This window comes from Chelonia mydas, chromosome 2 (genome assembly GCF_015237465.2).
Source record: "Chelonia mydas isolate rCheMyd1 chromosome 2, rCheMyd1.pri.v2, whole genome shotgun sequence".
Classification (NCBI taxonomy): Eukaryota; Metazoa; Chordata; order Testudines; family Cheloniidae; genus Chelonia; species Chelonia mydas.
Genome location: NC_057850.1, coordinates 193,238,152 through 193,258,840, shown reverse-complemented (window position 1 = coordinate 193,258,840; position 20,689 = coordinate 193,238,152). Strand labels below are relative to the sequence as shown.

Sequence of the window (20,689 nt, the reverse complement as noted above, 5' to 3'; positions counted from 1 at the left end):
TTTTCTAATCAACTAGATTTAGCCAATTGTGTGTCAGCATGTTGTGAGTTACCCAGAATTTGCCCCCAGCCACCTTAAAAAACATTTCCTTTCAGTGACGACAATGTATGCATCAGTTAATATGAATGCGATGATTTCGATTTGTTGAGTGCATGAGAGGAAGTTATGTTTAAATGAAGGGGAACTGATATACCTGAAGTGGGAGGAAGGATGGTCTGGTGGCCTACGACAGTGTTTCCCAAACAGAGAGAGTCTGGATGAGTCGTCATCACTTTTCAGACACCTCAAGCCCGCTACTGCAGTGTCTTTCACTGTCCTCCACACATCACTACCCACGTGTGCCTTGGAAGCACGGCTGTCCCTGTACCCTGCTCTTTCGCTTCCACTGGGCGGGGGCAGCAGTGTGGGGAGCGGGATCTGGGCAGCACCAACCCAGAGGAACCAGTAGCCTGTGGGAGACAGGACTGCCGGGAAAACAAGAGCAAGGGGGCTGGGGAGGAGGCAGCAAGCGGATGCCCCCTCCCCACCACACACACTTAAACTGGTGCTCTAAAGTCCTGTATAAAAGCACTGCTAACTAGCAGTAGTTTCTATATGGTTGGTCTTCAAAAAAGATAAAATGCAGTTGATGGGTTGCCTTAGAAAAAGTTTGGAAAGCACTGGCCTAGTTTGTGGGAGATGCAGGTTCAATTCCCTGCTCTGCCATAGGCTTCCTGTGTGACATTGGATAACTCACTTAGCCTTTCTGTGCCTCAGTACCCCATCTGTAACATGTGGATAATGCTTTTCTACCTCAGAGGGCGCTTGTCAGGATAAATTCATTAAAAGATAGTGAAGTGCTTTGAGACCTACTGAGGAAAAGCACAAGTTAAGAAATGGGTGGGGGGAATTGTTACGGACTGGATTATTTTTTCCTAAGTCTCTCACAATGTAAAAACAAAGCTATGAAGATCAGTGTTGTCGTGTAATTCTGCAATATTAGTTCATTTTAGGGAGAGCCACTTTGTTGTATTAGTATCGTTGTTACAGACTGATCGATAATGATGGTTAGAAAAGTCAGTAGGGGAATACATGGTCATGGAAAGAGTAGTACTTGACTCCTTTTTCTTTCACGTTCCTCTGTTAGAGTATTGCATATCCACTCGTAACTGTCTGGAAAAACTATAACACCAATGTCCTAAGGAACATCAAGCACAGTAGTGTGATCTGTCCTAAAATATGGATATTTTAGAGTGTCTTTTTAGATGGGTGCAGGAGACAGATTGCAGCACATTTCTAGTCTGAGGAGTTTTCTCCTCCCATTTAAAAATATTTCTTAAGAGTGTTTTTCCAAATAAATATGAATGCTGGCTTGGGAAGAAAAATCAGTTTGTAGCCAAGGAACCCAATCTTTATTAGTTAGAGGAATTTTGGAGAGTCTTCAGCATAGGAGCACCTCTAGCCAAATGTTACACATAATTATTAACCTTCTGGGTGCCGGTTTCTTCAAGGATATTCATAACTAGCAGTGCACTTTAATCTAAGTTATTTAGCTTTTGTCTTTCTTTGACATAGTAGTGGTGTGACCACTAATATTAAACCATTGGTAGTGTAAAGTATTACTAATGAGCTCTGAGGGAGATAACCTGTATGAAGTTACCAGAGTAGACTAATTTGGTTTACTCAATAGTTTGGATTTTTTTTAAATAAAAAAATGTGCATATGGATTTTTATTATTGATTTTTATTTTTGGCTGGAGAAAGAAGCCTCCCAATTGTCTGGCTCTGAGTCCTATTGTTTAACTTTATGGTGCACTGTTTGCAAACTCTGCAAATGCATGAATGGATATGCTAGGACTTCTAATCAATTTGTCTAGACTTAATCTCTCATAAATAGTATCCATGTGTCTTGTTCCTGGAGTAGCCGGGTAATCTTACTGTATTTCTGTTTTTCCAAATGGGTAGAAAACATGCAATTTAGGAAACCGTCTTCTGATCCCTTTAAAATGAAGGTGGACAGTTTGAAGGGTGGGATTTGCTTGCAGTATTTGAAAACATGTTTATGGTCCTGCTACCCGCAAAGAAGTTAGCGGAGAATGTGGACCATAAGCCTGTCTTGTCTTCAGAGATATTAGCTGCAGCCAGTTCTGGTGACCCATGTGCTTTGATAGGTATTGGTATTGATTGGCAATAGTGATGCAGAATTTCTTGAAGGAGGTGCTGTCCCTTTTCAGTCCTTATTCTATGCAAATCTGTTTTACTTTTTCCTGCAACGTTATATTTCAGCACTAAGACAAAGTGATGAACTAGCTCAAATTTGACTTTACATCTCCCATTCAATGATAACCTAAACAGGAAACAATAAGATCTGGAAGAAGTGAAAGAGGATGACTTTCACTCCAGAACTATCTTCATTTGTACAAAGATCACTTGATGTGCTGAATCCAATTGTAGGGTCTGTTTGCCTTCTGACAGCATAAAAATTACAGAAGTTAATTTACTACTATTTGTTCTGTATCAACTACCAAAACCATGTCGGAGTCTGAGATGGCACTGAGCCAGTGGCTGAAATACAGAAGTGCTATACCTGTGAGACTATTTAGCTTTACCTATGAATTGTAAATACAGCTATACGATAAGTACTAAATTTGGAAACAGGCTTTGATTGGAGGAATTTCTTTCCTCAGGTTGGTAGCTAATAGTCCAATTGACAAATGGCGAGAAGGAAGCTGATGGTAAAAATAGTACAAGGTTAAGTTTGCAGAGCATAGCTTTTACCATCACCTCTTTCTGTCATTTAAATAAACCATTACGAGTGGTTAGCCGAGTCATACTCTTTCACTTCCAGATCTTACTGTTTCCTGTTTAGGTTGTCATTGAATGGGAAATGTAAAGTCAAATTTGAGCTAACACTTTGTCCTTTGTGTTGAAATATAACTTTGCAGGAAAAAGTAAAACAGATTTGCATAGAATAAGAATAATTCTACTAACATTTCAAAGTTTGGCATTTCATGTCCTTGCATATTTAAATAAAGGCATATGCTGCAACCTTGAGCTTTTATAAAACTGTCCAACCTCTCTGTAGCAGGATTGGAGCTTAGCAACTGTTCCTATATGTGGTAGGATAAACTTCCAGTGCTCAGTTGCACAGAGAATCTGGGCAGGAGGAAGCCATTGCTGGAGAAAGTAGACCCCCTCTGGGAGTGGAGTAGTTTGGATTTATTTTCAATTTTGGAACCAATGTTAAATGCATTAATTTCTCCTGAACCTTTTTATTAGGACTTGCTTCTAAATTGAAGGGATTATTGCTAAACTACATAGAGCTTCAGCATACTCTCGAGAAAAATGTAAGCCTCTTTCTGACCCCTCCAGTAATCAAGGGTTTTATTTTTAAGCTTTGAAGTAAGTTTTAAAAATTGAACTTTGCAGCAAAACAGTCTAACAGCATTGGTTGGCCTTCCCACAAAAGGTTTTCAAATACTTCGGTAGCAACCTCAGAATTGTGCATGCTGTAAGTAAAACATACACATTGTGGTTGTTGTCCTGCAAACACTGGGGCACAGTCCTTTCTACCATAATAAGGTAAGGTTGCAAGCACCTCACCTGATGGAGAACACTTGTAGGACTGACTGACTGTGTAGTTGGATTGTATTGCACTGGTTTCCACTCAGCTAAACTGAACCATTTGCAAAATATCTTTGATGTGTTAACCCCACTAAATTTTCACTAAGAAAACCCCAAAATGTTTTTACTCTAACACATGATTACATACTTCAATGTTGGATCCTAAATATTGTGCTTAATTCATACTTTATCTTCTTCCCAAGTTAATTTGCTATGAAATTTACCTTCCAGTTTCGGGCATACGCTTTTTCTTGCAGTATTATTTCTTTCAAAAATGCCTTTTAATAAATTAATTGGATACTTAATGAGAGTCATTCTTTTCCAGTTTCTACCAATGAAATGTTGCGTGAGCCTTCTCTCTCTTCTCTTAGGAATACTGTAAGATTTGGAAGGCATTTGCCTTGGTAATAGTTGTGACTGTCAGACAGAAAATACCAATATCTTGAAGTAGATCTAGTTATTACCATAATAATACTTAGTGCTTCATGCTTTTTCATTCTTATGCTCAAAGTGCTTTACAATGGGAATTAAGTAATTAGGTCTTGTTATCCCCATTTTACAGATGGTGGGATCACCATAACAGTATTCTGTTCTATTTTTACAATATTATCTCCCCTGCTTCCTCCTCTGCTTCCTTTAAAAAACAAAAATAAAAAAGCCCAGCTAGGCCTCCGCCTTCTCCCTGGTGTCTATTCCCCACCTCTCATGCAGCTCCAAGGCATTTTACCCCAGTCAGTCCATCATTTTAGTTAATCTTGACACTGGGGAGCAGCTGGGAGCTGTCCCTAATTAAAGTGGGCAAAAATATTGCTGCGATTTATTTGGTCACGTTATAGTCCAGTACGCTACCATTAGAGCTGCCCAGAAGGGATATTGATGGTGGTGGTGTTTTGTTGTTGTTGTTGTTTGTTGTTCTGGTTTGTTTTGTTTTTAGGTTTCTTTTGGTCCAGTTGCTTTCCTTGATCTAAAAATGAGACAAAGTTTAAAATTCTATCTGTTTAAACTACTGAAAATAGTAATTAAACGTGCATGACTCGGGGCATCGTCTTAGTGTCTTCTGTCTTGGCTGTTCAGATTCATTTCTCAGTACCTTGTGATGTTTCAGTGCTTATTGAGACTATTGTCAAAGGAAACTATCTTGTGGAATCTTAAGAGATGCAAAACATGCCTACTCAGACTCTTGTAGAAAGCTAGGCATGTACGAGATATGTTAGAGGGATCTTTTCCTGTCTGTCCTGAATGATTTAAGATAGGAGGCAGAGTAGCAGGGATGAGACTGTCTGCAGCCCTTACTCTTCAATTTACACAATTAGTAATAGTATTTATTACTTGTTTATGCTGCATAGTATGCAAAAATAGACCTGCCCTGCCCTGAAGAGCAGCTCTGTTGGTAACTCAGAATAACCACTTTGTACAGTGGGGGGTGTGTAATACATTTCTAGCAGGTACAGTGTGTGTGGGAGGGAATAATTATCTCTAAAATTATGGTTGTGCACTTGTATACATTTTTAAAAACAAGAGATCATGGCTAAAGGAAGCTTTGGAGTTTTTTGCTATACTTCGATGTTTCTGTATTTGGAATACTTTTGAAATGCAACATCCCTTAATAAAAAAAAAAATCCTGAGAGCAGAAAACTTATTTAATACAGAATTTCCTGACTTTGCATGTTTACATTTTCTGTGAAACTTCCAAAAGCAATGTTAAGTCTGCACCCCATCTTTCCTCCAATACCTACATCTGTCATTGTAGAGCAACCCAAACCCCTCATCCTCTGCTGGTCAGGGACTTCTTGTGTCCTTCACTAACCTCCCCTAAGTTCCTTCTCATGATATAGGTTAGAAACCCCCACCATGTATCCCATCCACTATGATATGGGCTACCAGAGTGGGGCAGAGTTATAACATTATATAATGGACGATATATTGCAATGGATGAGGGGGGAGAGTTTGGGTCAGTGCTGGAAACATATGTTTCATTACAATTTCATATTAAATGCTCAAACTTAAGTCTCTGTTTACAAAGCATTTTGCTCTTGGATCTTTTTTTAAAAGAAAACAGTTGTTTATATTTTTAACACAGTAGATTAAGAACACTGGCACCTGTTACTAATGACCACCATCAGGACTCCATTTTTTATTCAGTTGTTTACAATAGGTAGCTTCATAATATAGTGATGCCCAAACAACTTGTTTGTTTTAAAGTGTAAAACAAAAAGATAAATATTAAGGTAGAGAAGAGAAACATTATTTTAGTCTGTATGGTTTGAGTATTATATGAAACAGAAAATTTGTATCACTGTATTAGAGGCAATTCTGTAAGTTGCATAAAACCAAATGGTCAAACCATGATGCATTTTGTGTTTTATTAAACTAAAACACAGAATTCTGCCATAGAAATCATGCCCTTTTAAAGTCCAGTGCATTTTATTTTATGTAATAAGTTAAAAAATATCTTCACTTCAAAATTATTGCTCCTGTTTTCAACTTGTTTGGTGTTCAATTAAGACTGTTGCCATCACAGTTCGTAATTTAGCAGCATTAGAGTAGAAATGACTGAGGTGGTTTTGCCTGGGAATACCCAAATTCTTCCAATGTGGTGTTTGCTTGCATGTAGGTTTGATCTGGATCTCTGGAATGGGTAGTCTCGCTAAAGATTTTTGTTCTCATCTTTTGTTTTCCAGAGACATGTAACTCCAAAACTGCTTGGCCAATTTGCTTTAGATTCAATTCAAAAATAGGGCTCTGGATTTGAGTGAGAGTTAATGGTGGTTTTCCTCATGGTCCTAATTGAAATATTTGTTAGTTTTCCATGGGCTACTGAAATTAATTGTGGCTAATGAAATTCTTTTCTCACACCATCCTGTCAAGTTGACCTGAGGTGGTCGGTGGCATTTTAAGTGATATCCATAAATTGATTAACCCTTAGAATAAGCACAGTGCCAGAAATGTAGGCACATGGAGGATTTTAACAGTGAAAATGTAGCCACAGGATTTTAGATGCCTCCAAGGTTAGGCGGCAGCCAAGCAGGGGTTTTGAGGATCTCAGTGATGCCTGAATATTGGATGTAGGTAGCAGATAGGCACCTAAATCCTTTTATTGATCTGGCTTCAGTCTTTTAACACACCCCCAACCTCCACAAAACTCTCCCCCAAAAAGTTCTGGAGGTAGAGGGTTATTGGCTCTTGGATTTAATACAGTGTGTTGTAGCTATTTGTAGTGGAATCAGTTTATATTATTTTAAGTTGTCTTCAGAATGGTCAAGTGTATGACAGCTGCTAAATGTTGCATCAGTCTGTTATAGTCATTTGAGTATAGCGGTGATGCAGATTATTGGAGGTATCAGTTGTATCTATGCACCATATATCTACATATTAATGTGTTCTTTTTAAACAGATAATTGCAAAGGATTTTAAGCAAAAGAATGTAATCCCTCGTCTTTGACTTCTTTTTGTATCTTCACTGAAGTTAATGCCACTGAAGTTAATGCCACTGCACTTAAACTACATTCAAGTACCATCACTTTTCTAATAAGCACTTGGGTATTGAGCCACTTGATAGTACCTAATCCTAACTTAAACCCAAGTAATGTTGCATTCTGTAACTGACTTGCATCTTCCCCTTTCAGTCTTTTTTTTAATAAGAAATCAATTATGCTATTTAAAAATTGAAATCCTCCAGCTATTTCACACTGTTAATTGAAATGAAAGGCTTGAAAGGTAAGCTACATGCATCACTTTTTAATAAAATATTGGGGAAATGTCTACTAATGTTTTACAAAGATGTGATAGATATATTTAATCCAAAACTCTATTAATATACTACTACATCTGTGGAAATGAAAGCACCTTGCATGCATTAATAACTAATTGGAAGCCTAATAGGGTATAAGACATTTCTAAGACTATTATGAATAATATTTTTGAAGTCATTTGGGTTTTTATTGAATAATAATTTTAAGTCATTGGGGTTTTTTTTGTATTGATAGTCATTTGGGTTTAAACTAGAAATGAAATGCAAAATAAAATACGGAAATATTTCTCATAGGCTCTGAGGGCCTTATTTAGTATGCTGATCATGTTGCTTCCCCCTTTCCCGCCCCCACCCCACATTGAAGTACTCCCAGTTGACAGTTCTTACTTTGTAAATTCCAGCAGTACATTGGTATTAACAAATTGCAAGGACCTGTTCCATGCAGTAGTTCCATCTTAAGGGGGTTGGCTTGTGCAACTTGGAGTAATGATAGTGTTTCAACACCACTCCAAGAGGTAATTTCTTGGAGTAGTGGCTAAGGGCACCCAAGAGTGTCCTTTTCAATAACTTTGCACAGTTAAGCTGGTGCCTGTCCCTAGGCAGGGCTTCTTGTAGAAATACAGTAGTATCACAGCCCATTACATGTCTAGTAGCTGTAGAGCTAAGCATCCAGATATACAGACCTGTATGGGGCAAAGAGAAATAATTAGGGAGGAGAGGGATATCATGAGTCTTTAGGGTACAATGGATTTTACCTTACATTAGTGTTTTTGTTCGAAGCCTCATTTCACAAGCTGTGTGAAGCTTTGGGTTTGGATGTGAGAGATATTTTCCAATGTACAGTGTGTACTTTTTGTGTTAGTTTTCAGAACTTTACACATTGGGGAGGATGTGGGGAGACATGCAAAGAAATCTTCTAGTACGGGTCTTGCTATTAAAATTAATCATCAAAGTACCATGGGCATTTATTGGATTTGGAACCTAAAGATGAGATAATAGAGGTATTTGATACAAAATTCCTTCTCCCTTTGCTTACCCATACATAGAGGAACATGTTCACCAGCAGAACAAAGAACAGAAAGCCATCATCCTTGGGTGCTGGGACCTTTACAATGTGATCTAAAATTATTTGTATTTATTTATTTCTATTCATAACACAACTAATAAGCACCCATCAGTTGGATCCCGTCACATTATCACGTTCATATTGAATGCATTAGATGCCTTCCACCTCTAATACTAATGCCCCATAATTATTATTATGAATAAAAGACCTTTAATTTATCCCTCCACCCACATCAGTGCTAGGAGAAAAAGGTGGTCTTTGCAGTAAGTCTGGAATGTTAAATCCAAGATTTAACCCTGATTTTATGGAAATTTGCACACAAAAAAAAAGCTCTGTAAAATGGGCCGCAACATTAGGAAAAACCCATATCGTTGCTTCACTTTAGAAACCATTTTGCACAAAATATACTGTGGCCAAGCAGGGAGAAGTTTGACATTGTAAAGCATCATAATATAGTTTTGATCCACTCAATTAAAGCAAATGAAGTACTGCTGTTCAGTAATAATGTAGGAAATGTAAATAATATCTCCTGTTGATTACATCAAACTAAAAAAAAAAATCAGTACACAATGAGGATAATTTTTTTCGCTCGAATTTGTTTAAGTACCAGTAAGCAAGTTTCCAATTTTAATGTGGTCTGTGAGGTTTAGTTCATGGGAACCCTGTAATAAAGCTGTACTAGGGCTAACATGAACAAGCCCTTTCTAAATATAGAATTTTCTTTTGAAGTTGTCTAGTACTTAACTACTGGTGTTTCTTGTTGCATTGAACTGGTGCTACCTGAAGGGATGTGCATTTTTGTTTTTGTTTGTAAGGACAAATGGGGAAGTTGGTACTTCTTCCCAACATCCAGATCCACAGAACGGGATTTAAAGACACAGAAAATCATTTTACCTCCTTCTCCAGACCCTTGCAATACAGTGTGCGCCACTTAGTCTTAACAGTGGTTCAGATGTGCAGGTATAAGATTGTAATGAAGCTTGGAAACAAGCAATCTACTTTTTATTACAGTCCTAACCTCTACATTGTGTATTAAATATCACATTGTTGAGATTCAACTATCTTTAAATCTATGGGATCATATTTATTCAAATTGTTTTTGTAGCTTTACCTCCTAAATGTATGTATCCTTTTTATTGCACAGCGCTGGCCCCAAAGGCGATAACATCTATGAATGGAGATCAACTATTTTAGGACCTCCAGGCTCAGTATATGAGGGTGGAGTTTTCTTCCTTGATATCACATTTACACCAGAATATCCCTTCAAGCCTCCAAAGGTAAGAGAGAGAGCCTAACACTTTACTGCCCAGTGATCTGCAGGATGTTTGCAGCATACTCAACGTTCATGGAACACAGTCAATTTGAAATCCAGTTGATATAAGAAAATGAGTTAAACCTGGAAGAAACAAGAAAATGAGTTCAAGAACCACACCTGGAATCCCCTGCCCAGTTTTGGTGGGGTTTATTTTTCGATCATCTCTTTTCTGTTTTTTTTTGTTTTTGTTTTTGTTTTTTAAAGTATTTTTCCCTTTTCCTGTTGCACAAACATGGGAAGCTGACTTACTACACAGGGGAAACTATGAAACCAAATACACAAAAAGTGCTGTGAAAGAAAGAAAACAAACTGGAAAAATAGGGGCAAATATTTCTTTCTCTCATCTCTTTCAGTTACAGTAAACTTTAAGGTGTGTTTTGTAACAACAGTAGGTTAAAAGAGTTCAAGCAGAAATATGGTTTGTAAGGCCCTGGTTCTTTTAGGGATTTGCTAATAGTTGATTTATATGCATAATATCAATTTCTTAGTGCTTTTCTGGATTCTGGATGCAAGTTATATTTTGGAAGCTTGTCGTATTCTGTGTTGTTGGGTTCTATCACAAATCCAATACTAATGTAAGTTGATGTTGCTTTATGGTTCACACATTTAGGCCAATATGTTTGGGGATTCTTTAGGACAGTCTCTAAGATAGGAAATTGCCTAATAAGGTTGCCTAAGGGTGGTTCCGGGTCTCATTGCTTTAGTATTTTTTTGTTGGCGGTGATGGTCATAAGGAAAATCCTAAGAGGATGTCAGCTGAAATGGATGTATTCAGCAATGTTTCTTTCCAATTGCTTCACCTTAGGCAGAAGTATGCTGCCATGAGAATCCTATATCCTATGGTGCTAAAGGTTTGGTCGCCATTTCATTGGCACTTTAGCTTGTCTATCCCAAAACGGGAAGAGCAAGTGCCATTAATCTCCATGAATGGGTCTGAGGCTGCAGACATAGAAGTTTTTAAAAATGAAAGTTGTTTCAAGTTCGGACTTAAAGTAAGCCAGTCAGTGCAAGAAACTTACAAAAAAGCCTATGACAGTGGCCAAAGTGTCTAGTTTTAGTATGTATAATGTAAATAATTTGTATTTATGGAGCACATTACATATTTAGAGTTCTGTGTTAACATTAATCCTCACACTATTCCTGCAAGATAGAACTATTATCACCATTTTGCAAGTGGAAGAGAGTGAAATACAGAGAGGGCGATTCAGGCTCTGGTTAGACAGGCACGTGCTTAATTGCCCAAGGCCACCCAGAAAGGGACAGAGTCCAGATTAGAATTGAAGAGCTTTTGGCTCTTAAACTGTACTTTGTCCTCAAGGCTGCTGCTACTCTTCTGCAATATTACACCATGTAATTTCTCCGGTTCCCAAGAGTAGCATTACGGTGAGGCTGCATTTGATTTGTGTTGAGGTGAAAATAGTAGCTTGGGTTGACACAATCTGTGCTTTGATCTTTTTTGTATTAATAACCTCTAACCGCTTTTTTCCCCCTAATCTCACTTTGCGCGTGTGTGTGTGTATCTATATCTAATCTGTGTATCTATATCTAATCTGTGTATCTATATATCTATATCTAATCTATATCTATATATAAAAAACATTACCTTATCCTACCACTTATCTTTGTGAGTCATGGGATCAGCTTCTTTGTCTCTTTTTTTCCTAATGCAATAGTGGTTTCACATCAATGCAGTGACCAAGACGGAGCTCTTTCAAGTGGGACCTTTCCGGGGGGAGGGGTGTTCAGTTTCATTATATTTTCTGCTCTTCTTCCATATGGCTTAGTGTTCTCTTGGCTTCAGATATCTCTCTGTATTGTCTTAATAGCTCAGTGTTTTCCAGATCTGATTTGATTTTGTTGTTATTGTGTTGATTTTTACCATTGATACAAATGCTGGAGTGATCACAGACTTTTACTTTAAACTAGGGCTGTCAGGCAATTAAAAAAATTTATTGTGATTAATTGCGCAATTAAACAATAATAGAATACCATTTATTTAAATATTTTTGAATGTTATCTACATTTTCAAATATATTGATTTCAATTACAATACAGTGTACAGTGCTCACTTTATATTTATTTTTGATTACAAATATTTGCACTGTAAAAAACAAAAGAAATAGTATTTTTCAGTTCACCTAATACTAGTACTGTAGTGCAGTCTCTTTATCATGAATGTTGAACTTACAAATGTAGAATTATGTAAAAAAAACAAACCTGCATTCAAAAATAAAACAATGTAAAACTTTAGAGCCTACAAGTCCACTCAGTCCTGCTTCTTGTTTGGCCAATCGCTAAGACAAACAAGTTTGGTTACAATTTGCAGGAGGTAATGCTGACCGCTTCTTTTTTTACAATGTCAACTGAAAGTGAGAACAGGCGTTCGCATGGCACTGTTGTAGCCGGCATTGTAAGGTATTTATGAGCCAGATGAGCTAAAGATTCAATGTCCCTTCAAGCTTCAACCACCATTCCAGAGGACATGCATCCATGCTGATGGTGGGTTCTGCTTGATAACGATCCAAAGCAGAGCAGTCTGGCGTATGTTCATTTTCATCATCTGAGCCAGATGCCACCAGCAGAAGATTGATTTTCTTTTTTGGTGGTTCAGATTGTGTAGTTTCCGCATCGGAGTGTTGCTCTTTTAAGACTTCTGAAAGCATGCTCCACACCTCATCTCTCTCAGATTTTGGAAGGCACTTCAGATTCTTAAACCTTGGGTCGAGTGCTGTAGCTATCTTTAGAAATCTCACATTGGTACCTTCTTTGCATTTTGTCAAATCTGCTGTGACAGTGTTCTTAAAATGAACATGTGCTGGGTCATCATCCCAGACTGCTATAACATGAAATATATGGCAGAATGCAAGTAAAACAGAGCAGGACACATACAGTTCTCCCCCATGGAGTTCAGTCACAAATTTAATGAGCATTATCAGCATGGAAGTATGTTCTCTGGAATGGTGGCCAAAGCATGAAGAGGCATATGAATGTTTAGCATATCTGGCAGGTAAATACCTTGCAACACCGGCTACAAAAGTGCCATGAGAACGCCCGCTCTCATTTTCAGGTGACATTGTAAATAAGAAACAGGCAGAAGTGTCTTCTGTAAATGTAAACAAACTTGTTTGTCATAGCGACTGGCTGAACAAGAAGTAGGACTGATTGGACTTGTCGGCTCTAAAGTTTTACATTGTTTTATTTTTGAATGCAGTTATGTAACAACAACAAAAATCTACCTTTATAAGTTACATTTCACGAAAAAGAGATTGCACTATAATACTTGTATGAAGTGAATTAAAAATACTATTTCTTTTATCATTTTTACAGTGCAAATATTTGTAATAAAAAATAGTGAGCACTGTACATTTTGTATTCTGTGATGTAATAGAATATCAACATATTTGAAAATGTAGAAAAACATCCAAAAATACCAATTGAAATTTATTAAATATTCTATTGTTTAACTGTGTGATTAATCACAATTTTTTAAATCGCTGTAAAAATTGAGTTAATCGCTTGAGTTAACTGTGATTAATCAAAAGCACTACTTTAAACATATTTGTACTTTTTTTTTTTTCCAGATTTTATTTTTATGTTCTCCATGTCACTGGCTTTTGTATCATCAACAAAAATTGTAAATGGTGAACAGCTAGTCTACATGTGCATTAAAAACATCAGAGGTCTGAGTTTCTACTTAAGTGCAAATCACTTAAATCCTTTCCTCATTGCCTCAGTCAGGCAGAGCTCCTCTAACTAGAAAACAGTCACTTTCATAAAATATCAGGGTTTGAAGGGACTTCAGGAGGTCATCTAGTCCAACCCCCTGCTCAAAGCAGGACCAATCCCCAACTAAATCATCCCAGCCAGGGCTTTGTCAAGCCTGACCTTGAAAACCTCAAATGAAGGAGATTCCACCACCTCCCTAGGTAACCCATTCCAGTGCTTCACCACCCTCTTAGTGGAAAAAGTTTTTCCTAACATCCAACCTAAACCTCCCCCACTGCAACTTGAGACCATTACTCCTTGTTCTGTCATCTGGTACCACTGAGAACAGTCTAGATCCATCCTCTTTGGAACCCCCCTTCAGGTAGTTGAAAGCAGCTATCAAATCCCCCCTCATTCTTCTCTTCTGCAGACTAAACAATCCCAGTTCCCTCAGCCTCTCCTCATAAGTCATATGCTCCAGCCCCCTTATAATTTTTGTTGCCCTCCACTCGACTCTTTTTCCAATTTTTCCACATCCTTCTTGTAGTGTGGGGCCCAAAACTGGACATAGTACTCAAGATGAGGCCTCACCGATGTCGAATAGAAAGGAATTATGTCCCTCGATCTGCTGGCAATGTCCCTACTTATACAACCCAAAATGCCGTTAGGCTTCTTGGGAACAAGGACACACTGTTGACTCATATCCAGCTTCTCATCCAGTGTAACTCCTCCCAGTTTAGTGTCATCTGCAAACTTGCTGAGAATGCAGTCCATGCCATCCTCCAGATCATTAATGAAGATATTGAACAAAACTGGCCCAAGGACCGACCCTTGGGGCACTCCACTAGATACCAGCTGCCAACTAGACATGGAGCCATTGATCGCTACCCATTGAGCCCAACAATCTAGCCAACTTTCTATCCACCTTACAGTCCATTCATCTAGCCAATACTTCTTTAACTTGCTGGCAAGAATACTGTGGGAGACCGTATCAAAAGCTTTGCTAAATTCAATGAATAACACATCCACTGCTTTCCCACCCATGCACAGAGCCAGTTATCTCGTCATAAAAGGCAATTAGGTTAGTCAGGCATGACTTGCCCTTGGTGAATCCATGCTGACTGTTCCTGATCACTTTCCTCTCCTCTAAGTGCTTCAGAATTGATTCCTTGAGGACCTGCTCCATGATTTTTCTGGGGACCGAGGTGAGGCTGACTGGCCTGTAGTTCCCCAGATCCTCCTTCCCTTTTTTAAAGATGGGCACTATGTTAGCTTTTTTCCAATCTTCCGGGACCTCCCCCGATCACCATGAGTTTTCAAACATAATGGCCAATGGCTCTGCAATCACATCCGCCAACTCCTTTAGCACTCTCGGATGCAGCGCATCTGGTCCCATGGACTTGTGCTCATCCAGATTTTCTAAATAGTCCTGAACTACTTATTTCTCCACAGAAGGCTGGTGACCTCCTCCCCATACCGTGCTGCCCAGTGCAGCAGTCTGGGAGCTGACCTTATTCATGAAGACAGAGGAAAAAAAGCATTCAGTACATTAGCTTTTTCCACATCCTCTGTCACTAGGTTGGCTCCCTCATTCAGTAAGGGGCCCACACTTTCCTTGACTTTCTTCTTGTTGCTAACATACCTGAAGAAACCCTTCCTGTTACTCTTAACATCTCTTGCTAGTGGCAACTCCAGGTGTGATTTGGCCTTCCTGATTTCACTCCTGCATGCCCGAGCAATATTTTTATATTCCTTCCTGGTCATTTGTCCAATCTTCTACTTTTTGTAAACTTCTTTTTTGTGTTTAAGGTCAGCATGGATTTCACTGTTAAGCCAAGCTGGTCACCTGCCATATTTACTATTCTTTCTACACATCGGGATGGTTTGTTCCTGCAACCTCAATAAGGATTCTTTAAAATACAGCCAGCTCTCCTGGACTCCTTTCCCCGTCATGTTGTTTTCCCAGGGGATCTTGCCCATCCTGCCCCATGCTTTGATAAGCATCCATAAATTTTGGCCAGTCTATACCACTGATGATGATTTTTTTTTTCTTGTTCTTTAACAAATATGGCTTATGCTTTAATACCAGATAGTTAACCTTCTGGACTGAAAATCGGTCTGAAAAAAGTTGTTTTCTCAGGCTACCCAATTTTCATCTTCCGTGCTCAGAGCCAGTGTGCATTTGCAAATTGGAATGCTTTCTGTGAATTTGGTCTTTAGTTCATCAACCTGGAAATACTCATGCTTCCTTTTTGAAAGGTTTTATGGTGCATTTTAACAAACTGCCATCTGAAAGCTAGGGAGATAGTAATTTAGGAAAATCAGAGCTGAAGGTCAAAATAGTGAAGTATTAACCCAACAGTGGGATGGAATTGGAGGCTGCTTATGAGCCAATAGCAAAGTCTTGCCTGGGAACTGTACATGCATTGGACTTCCATTCTTCCTTGCCCGCCCCTATCCTGAATGGAGTGATCTGTTTTTTCAATTCCTGTATCACCAAGTGAGGTCACCAGCCTGCTTGGCCTGATGTACATGACGTAGACTAGGAAGCACTCATTGGAGTATATGAAGCAAAGAAATAGATGCCTTTTTGGTTTCTGTATATTGTACCTTTTAAAGCTTTTGATGTGCAGAGATCAGCAACTGGTTTTGTTCTCAATTGCTGTTGCCTGTTACAGAGGAGAGAGAGAAATACTGTGCTGTCTCCTGGAGATTATTTTGTTGCTTCCATACATAATATGCAAAAGCATGTGCTTTTGTTCAATTGAAAATCAAAGTTATTCATAAAGAATGAAGTGTAATGTCTCCATGAGAGAGCATAGTGTGGGGGTGTCTCTTGTGTCACAGGCTACTGTGCCTCTGAGAACACAAAGACTGCAGCACTCTGCATAGCAGGCGAGTTCTTGGAAACTTAAAGATGCAGTGCCCAGGAAACTAGAGGCATTCGTTTCGTAGTTATGCATGCCACACCCCTACCAGTGCTCCCACTCAGAGACTGAGTGAGAGGGAGAGGCACGAACAGTGTTTTTTCACATTGCTGAATGCCAGAAGGATCCAGGAACGCAGTAGAACAGCTATGAGGGAGGACAGACGAGTTTAACATGTGGGCCAGTCTAATCCCAGAAAAAACACTGGTGCATTCTTCTTAAGCCACACGCCTGCTGAATGTTTCAGAACTATCCTTGTTACCAATAAACAGACAATGAGATTCATGGGCATGGACAGCTGGCAAATTCTGAGGATTTAGGGCATGATCTGACAGATCTTAGTCAGGTGAACAGTTATAATTCATGGTCATTGGGAAGTTTAGAGGAGTGAAGTTTTGGAATGGCCTTCCAAGGGAAGCAGTGGGGGCAAAAGACCTATCTGGCTTTAAGATTAAACTCGATAAGTTTATGGAGGAAAGAAAAGGAGTACTTATGGCACCTTAGAGACTGACCAATTTATCTGAGCATAAGCTTTCGTGAGCTACAGCTCACTTGGATGAAGTGAGCTGTAGCTCACGAAAGCTTATGCTCAAATAAATTGGTTAGTCTCTAAGGTGCCACAAGTACTCCTTCTTTCCGACTAACATGGCTGTTACTCTGAAGTTTATGGAGGAGATGGTATGATGGGATAACATGATTTTGATAATCTTTATTATGGTGATCTTTAACTATTCATGGTAAATAGGCCCAATGGCCTGTGATGGTATGTTAGATGGGGTGGGATCTGAGTTACTGCTGAGAATTCCTTCCCGGGTATCTGGCTGGTGAATCTTGCCCATATGCTCAGGGTTTAGCTGATTGTCATATTTGGGGTCGGGAAGGAATTTTCCTCCAGGGCAGGTTGGAAGAGGCTCTGAAGGTTTTTCACCTTCCTCTGTAGCATGGGGCAGGGGGTCACTTGCTGGAGGATTCTCTGCTCCTTGAAGTCTTTAAACCACGATTTGAGGACTTCAATAGCTCAGACATAGGAGAGAGGTTTTTCGCAGGAGTGGGTGGGTGAGATTCTGTGGCCTGCGTTGTGAAGGAGGTCGGACTAGATGATCATAATGATCCCTCCTGACTTTAGTATCTATGAATCTATAAGTAGTTCCATTGACTTCAGTGGCACCACACAAGTGAGGGAGGGTTGCAGGATAGACTTGCTGTTCTCCAAAACATAGCGTTGGGACACTTTTTAATGTGTTTCTTCTTAATGTGAAGACATAGGCCACGTTCAGCCTGGGTGCCTAAAATTAGGCTCTGAAGTATGTACTTAAGAATCTAAATAGAAGTGGATTGAATTTTCAGAAGTGCTGAGCTCTTTGAAGTCAATGGAGGCTACAGTTGTGCTGCCCCTTTGGAAATCTGGCTGCTTTTCATGGATTTAAAAACCTAATGTGAAAGAGATGTTGGTATCTGGTATTAAAGCATAAGCCATATTTGCTATTCTGTAAGAACAATGCAGAAAAAACATTGGTTCTCATACTGACTTTAGACACCCAAGTTTGAAAACTTTGGCCATGGCTTTGATAACATAAACTATTGCACTGTTGATTTTTGAATCTGCAGCCAGACCCATGGAAACAGTATTGACTTGCTGTGTGGCCTTGGGCAGGTCACCTGAACTCTTGAACTTTTATTTCCTCATCTTGAAAATGGAAATTGTGGGATTATATAAATTCTATGGATTTAAGTGGAGTGAACAGGGAAGAGTTATGGCTACTAGTTAATACAATCCATACCTGTTCTGCAATAGGGGAAGCAGTATTGCCAACCCCAGACGTTCAAAAATCATAAGTTAAGCCCCCAACATCGCAAGATTGGTTTTAAAATTATGATTCTTTTCATTAAAAATGTGGGGTTCCTTTATTTGCCTTCTGGTTTTTAGGGTACACTTAAGTCACATTTCCAAGCTTTTCTCTGCAACCATAAGGTCACGGAACCTTTTTAATTATTTTACATGAACATGAAAATTCTCACAATCACTTTATCTCCAGAAGCAAAACTGCAAATATTACAAGACTTACGATAAAATCATGAGATTTGGGAACTCTGAAGAAGGGAGGCTTGAAAAGCATTCTTCACCTCTGGAGTACTCTCATACAATACAACTTTGAAATATTAGTTATCATCTGGTGGCCTATTTGCAATTAATTTGGTCATTGCCTTGCCATGCCAAACAGACAGGTGTCCATATCTCTCACCACTATGACAGTGCTCACCATGATATTAATTAGTGCCCTCAGTATTGAGACGGCTTTTGAAAGGGAGTGGAGACAACTATCCTGCTGACCCTAGAATTGGTTTCTCCAGGTCCAGATTAGAGAAGTGCAGGAAGGTTTTTCTACTGCTTTGGTTTCATTATTGTACCTGTTCTGAGTTGTTCCACAGCCTTAGAATTCTAAGGGAGCTGCAAAAGCCCCTCACTGCAGTAGCCATCCCAAGAGTGGAGGCCTGCCTCCTTCTGACACGGGGGGATTCAGTGGGAATATGCTACAGATATTGGCCTGGATGTGCTGTGGAGCTCTGTGGGCTCTTTGATAGACAGGAGACTTCAATTTTCAACATCACACCTTCCTATCCAATCCATTTATGTTAAAGCATGAGACTAAATTTTCTTCTCCACCTTTAACTGAAATATGATTTGCATTCAAAATGAAGAGAATTGTGCAACAAAAAGAAATGTTCCATTAACAGGGAATGATTTTTGTGGGAAACTTAGTATGGAGAGAAACTGACCATACAGGTTGATCTTATGGTGCTTAAGAAGCATAAAAAATTCCGTTTTATCTGTACAGTTTGTGCAGATGTAAAGTATAGCTCATTACTTCTAATTTTCATTTGCAATAAATACTTCATCTTCTGTTACATTCTGTTAAATTTAAGCTAAAGTTAATTGAACTATTTCACACTTTTCTTCTACAAATGAAATGTAACCACTATTTCTCTTGTTGCATAAAACAATCTGGAAAACAAAAGAAAGATTAACACAATAGTAATCTGCTTGTCGTTTTAAAAGCGGATTTAAAACTGTTGTAATACAACTAGTTGACACCAGAGGGCAGCAGCACACCAGGAATCCGAAAAAAAAAACAAAAAAAAAACCACCCAGTTTTTTTGATTATTCTGATAGGAAAGATATTAAATGGCACTCTACATCTAATTCAGCTTTAGTATACATTTAAAGATTAACTTTACAGTTTAGCCTTGCAGAGCTGGAGTCACTTTTAATCTGAATTAAATGTTGGGTTTCCTATCCTTTTTCTGTTTAAATCTGTAAAGTCAAACTTATGACTGTGTAGTTTTATATGTTAGCAAACAATCTTGTAATTGTGGTTTTTCTAGGTTACGTTTCGGACAAGAATCTATCACTGTAATATTAACAGCCAAGGAGTGATCTGCCTTGACATTTTAAAAGACAACTGGAGTCCAGCACTAACTATTTCTAAAGTTCTCCTCTCCATCTGCTCACTTCTTACAGACTGCAACCCTGGTAAGTTTCACATACCCTAACAGATAACATCTCTATTGATAGGGCTCATCTGGCATTTTAGTAACTTACATCCGGATCCTGCATCATTAAAGTCAAAAGGAGCTTTGCCATTGACTTCAATGAGCATAGGATCAAACTCTTAGAGAAGAGAATCCCTATGTCCCACAAGATAGCCCAAGCTTTCTGTTGTCTTTGTGGGATAATAGAAGTTGTTCAGATATTCTGTATATGTCTGTAATCTATCTGTTCTTACGCTGCACTGCAAAGAAAGCAGCAATCAGAAAAATCCTGGACAATCAATCTGTAGATTGAAATTCCAGCTAAAAACAAAGTAGTGTTTTAAACACCATATTTGTGTGTGGGGTCTGCACCATCTGAAATTCTAGTGATTTGGTAATAGACTAGATGTATTTAAAAACAACCACCACAAAGAAAGTTGAGAAGATAACAGGCTGGAAGTTTTCCTGGAAGCTCCAGTTCAGCTTTACAGTAAATTATTCGAGAATAAACTTCCCACCACCATATTTATATTTTTAGGAATTTCTTATATATATAAAATGTAATTCCTAAGTCAGTTAAGAACTGTTTTTAGTACATTTAATACTTCCCTCCTGTGTCCAGCTTAGTTAACGAAGTATATCTCAGTAATATAAAATAAGCAAAACTTATAGAAATTCTTCTAACTTTTATAGAAGTGTAGTAGCTAAGGTGTTATGCTCTGTGTACTTCACCAAAAACACCTGATCTAATCTTTTCACGGAAGCCAGATTTATATTGATATAGGTGCACTT

The 20,689-nt window shown here is 38.6% G+C and overlaps 1 protein-coding gene and 1 long non-coding RNA gene across 5 annotated transcripts in view; both read left to right on the top strand.

Annotated features, from left to right (window-relative positions):
• Positions 1-20,689, top strand: part of UBE2E1 (ubiquitin conjugating enzyme E2 E1) — a 61,274-nt gene that overhangs the window by 39,477 nt on the left and 1,108 nt on the right. For all 4 annotated transcript variants that reach the window (XM_027830669.3, XM_043540929.1, XM_043540930.1 and 1 more), the window contains 2 exons: positions 9,564-9,696; positions 19,751-19,898. In XM_027830669.3, coding sequence (XP_027686470.1) covers positions 9,564-9,696; positions 19,751-19,898 — 281 coding nt within the window. The remainder of the gene's footprint in view (positions 1-9,563; positions 9,697-19,750; positions 19,899-20,689) is intronic.
• Positions 5,084-8,736, top strand: LOC122464684. The gene is made up of 2 exons (XR_006288956.1): positions 5,084-7,319; positions 8,216-8,736. It is a non-coding gene; the product is annotated as an uncharacterized LOC122464684 (long non-coding RNA).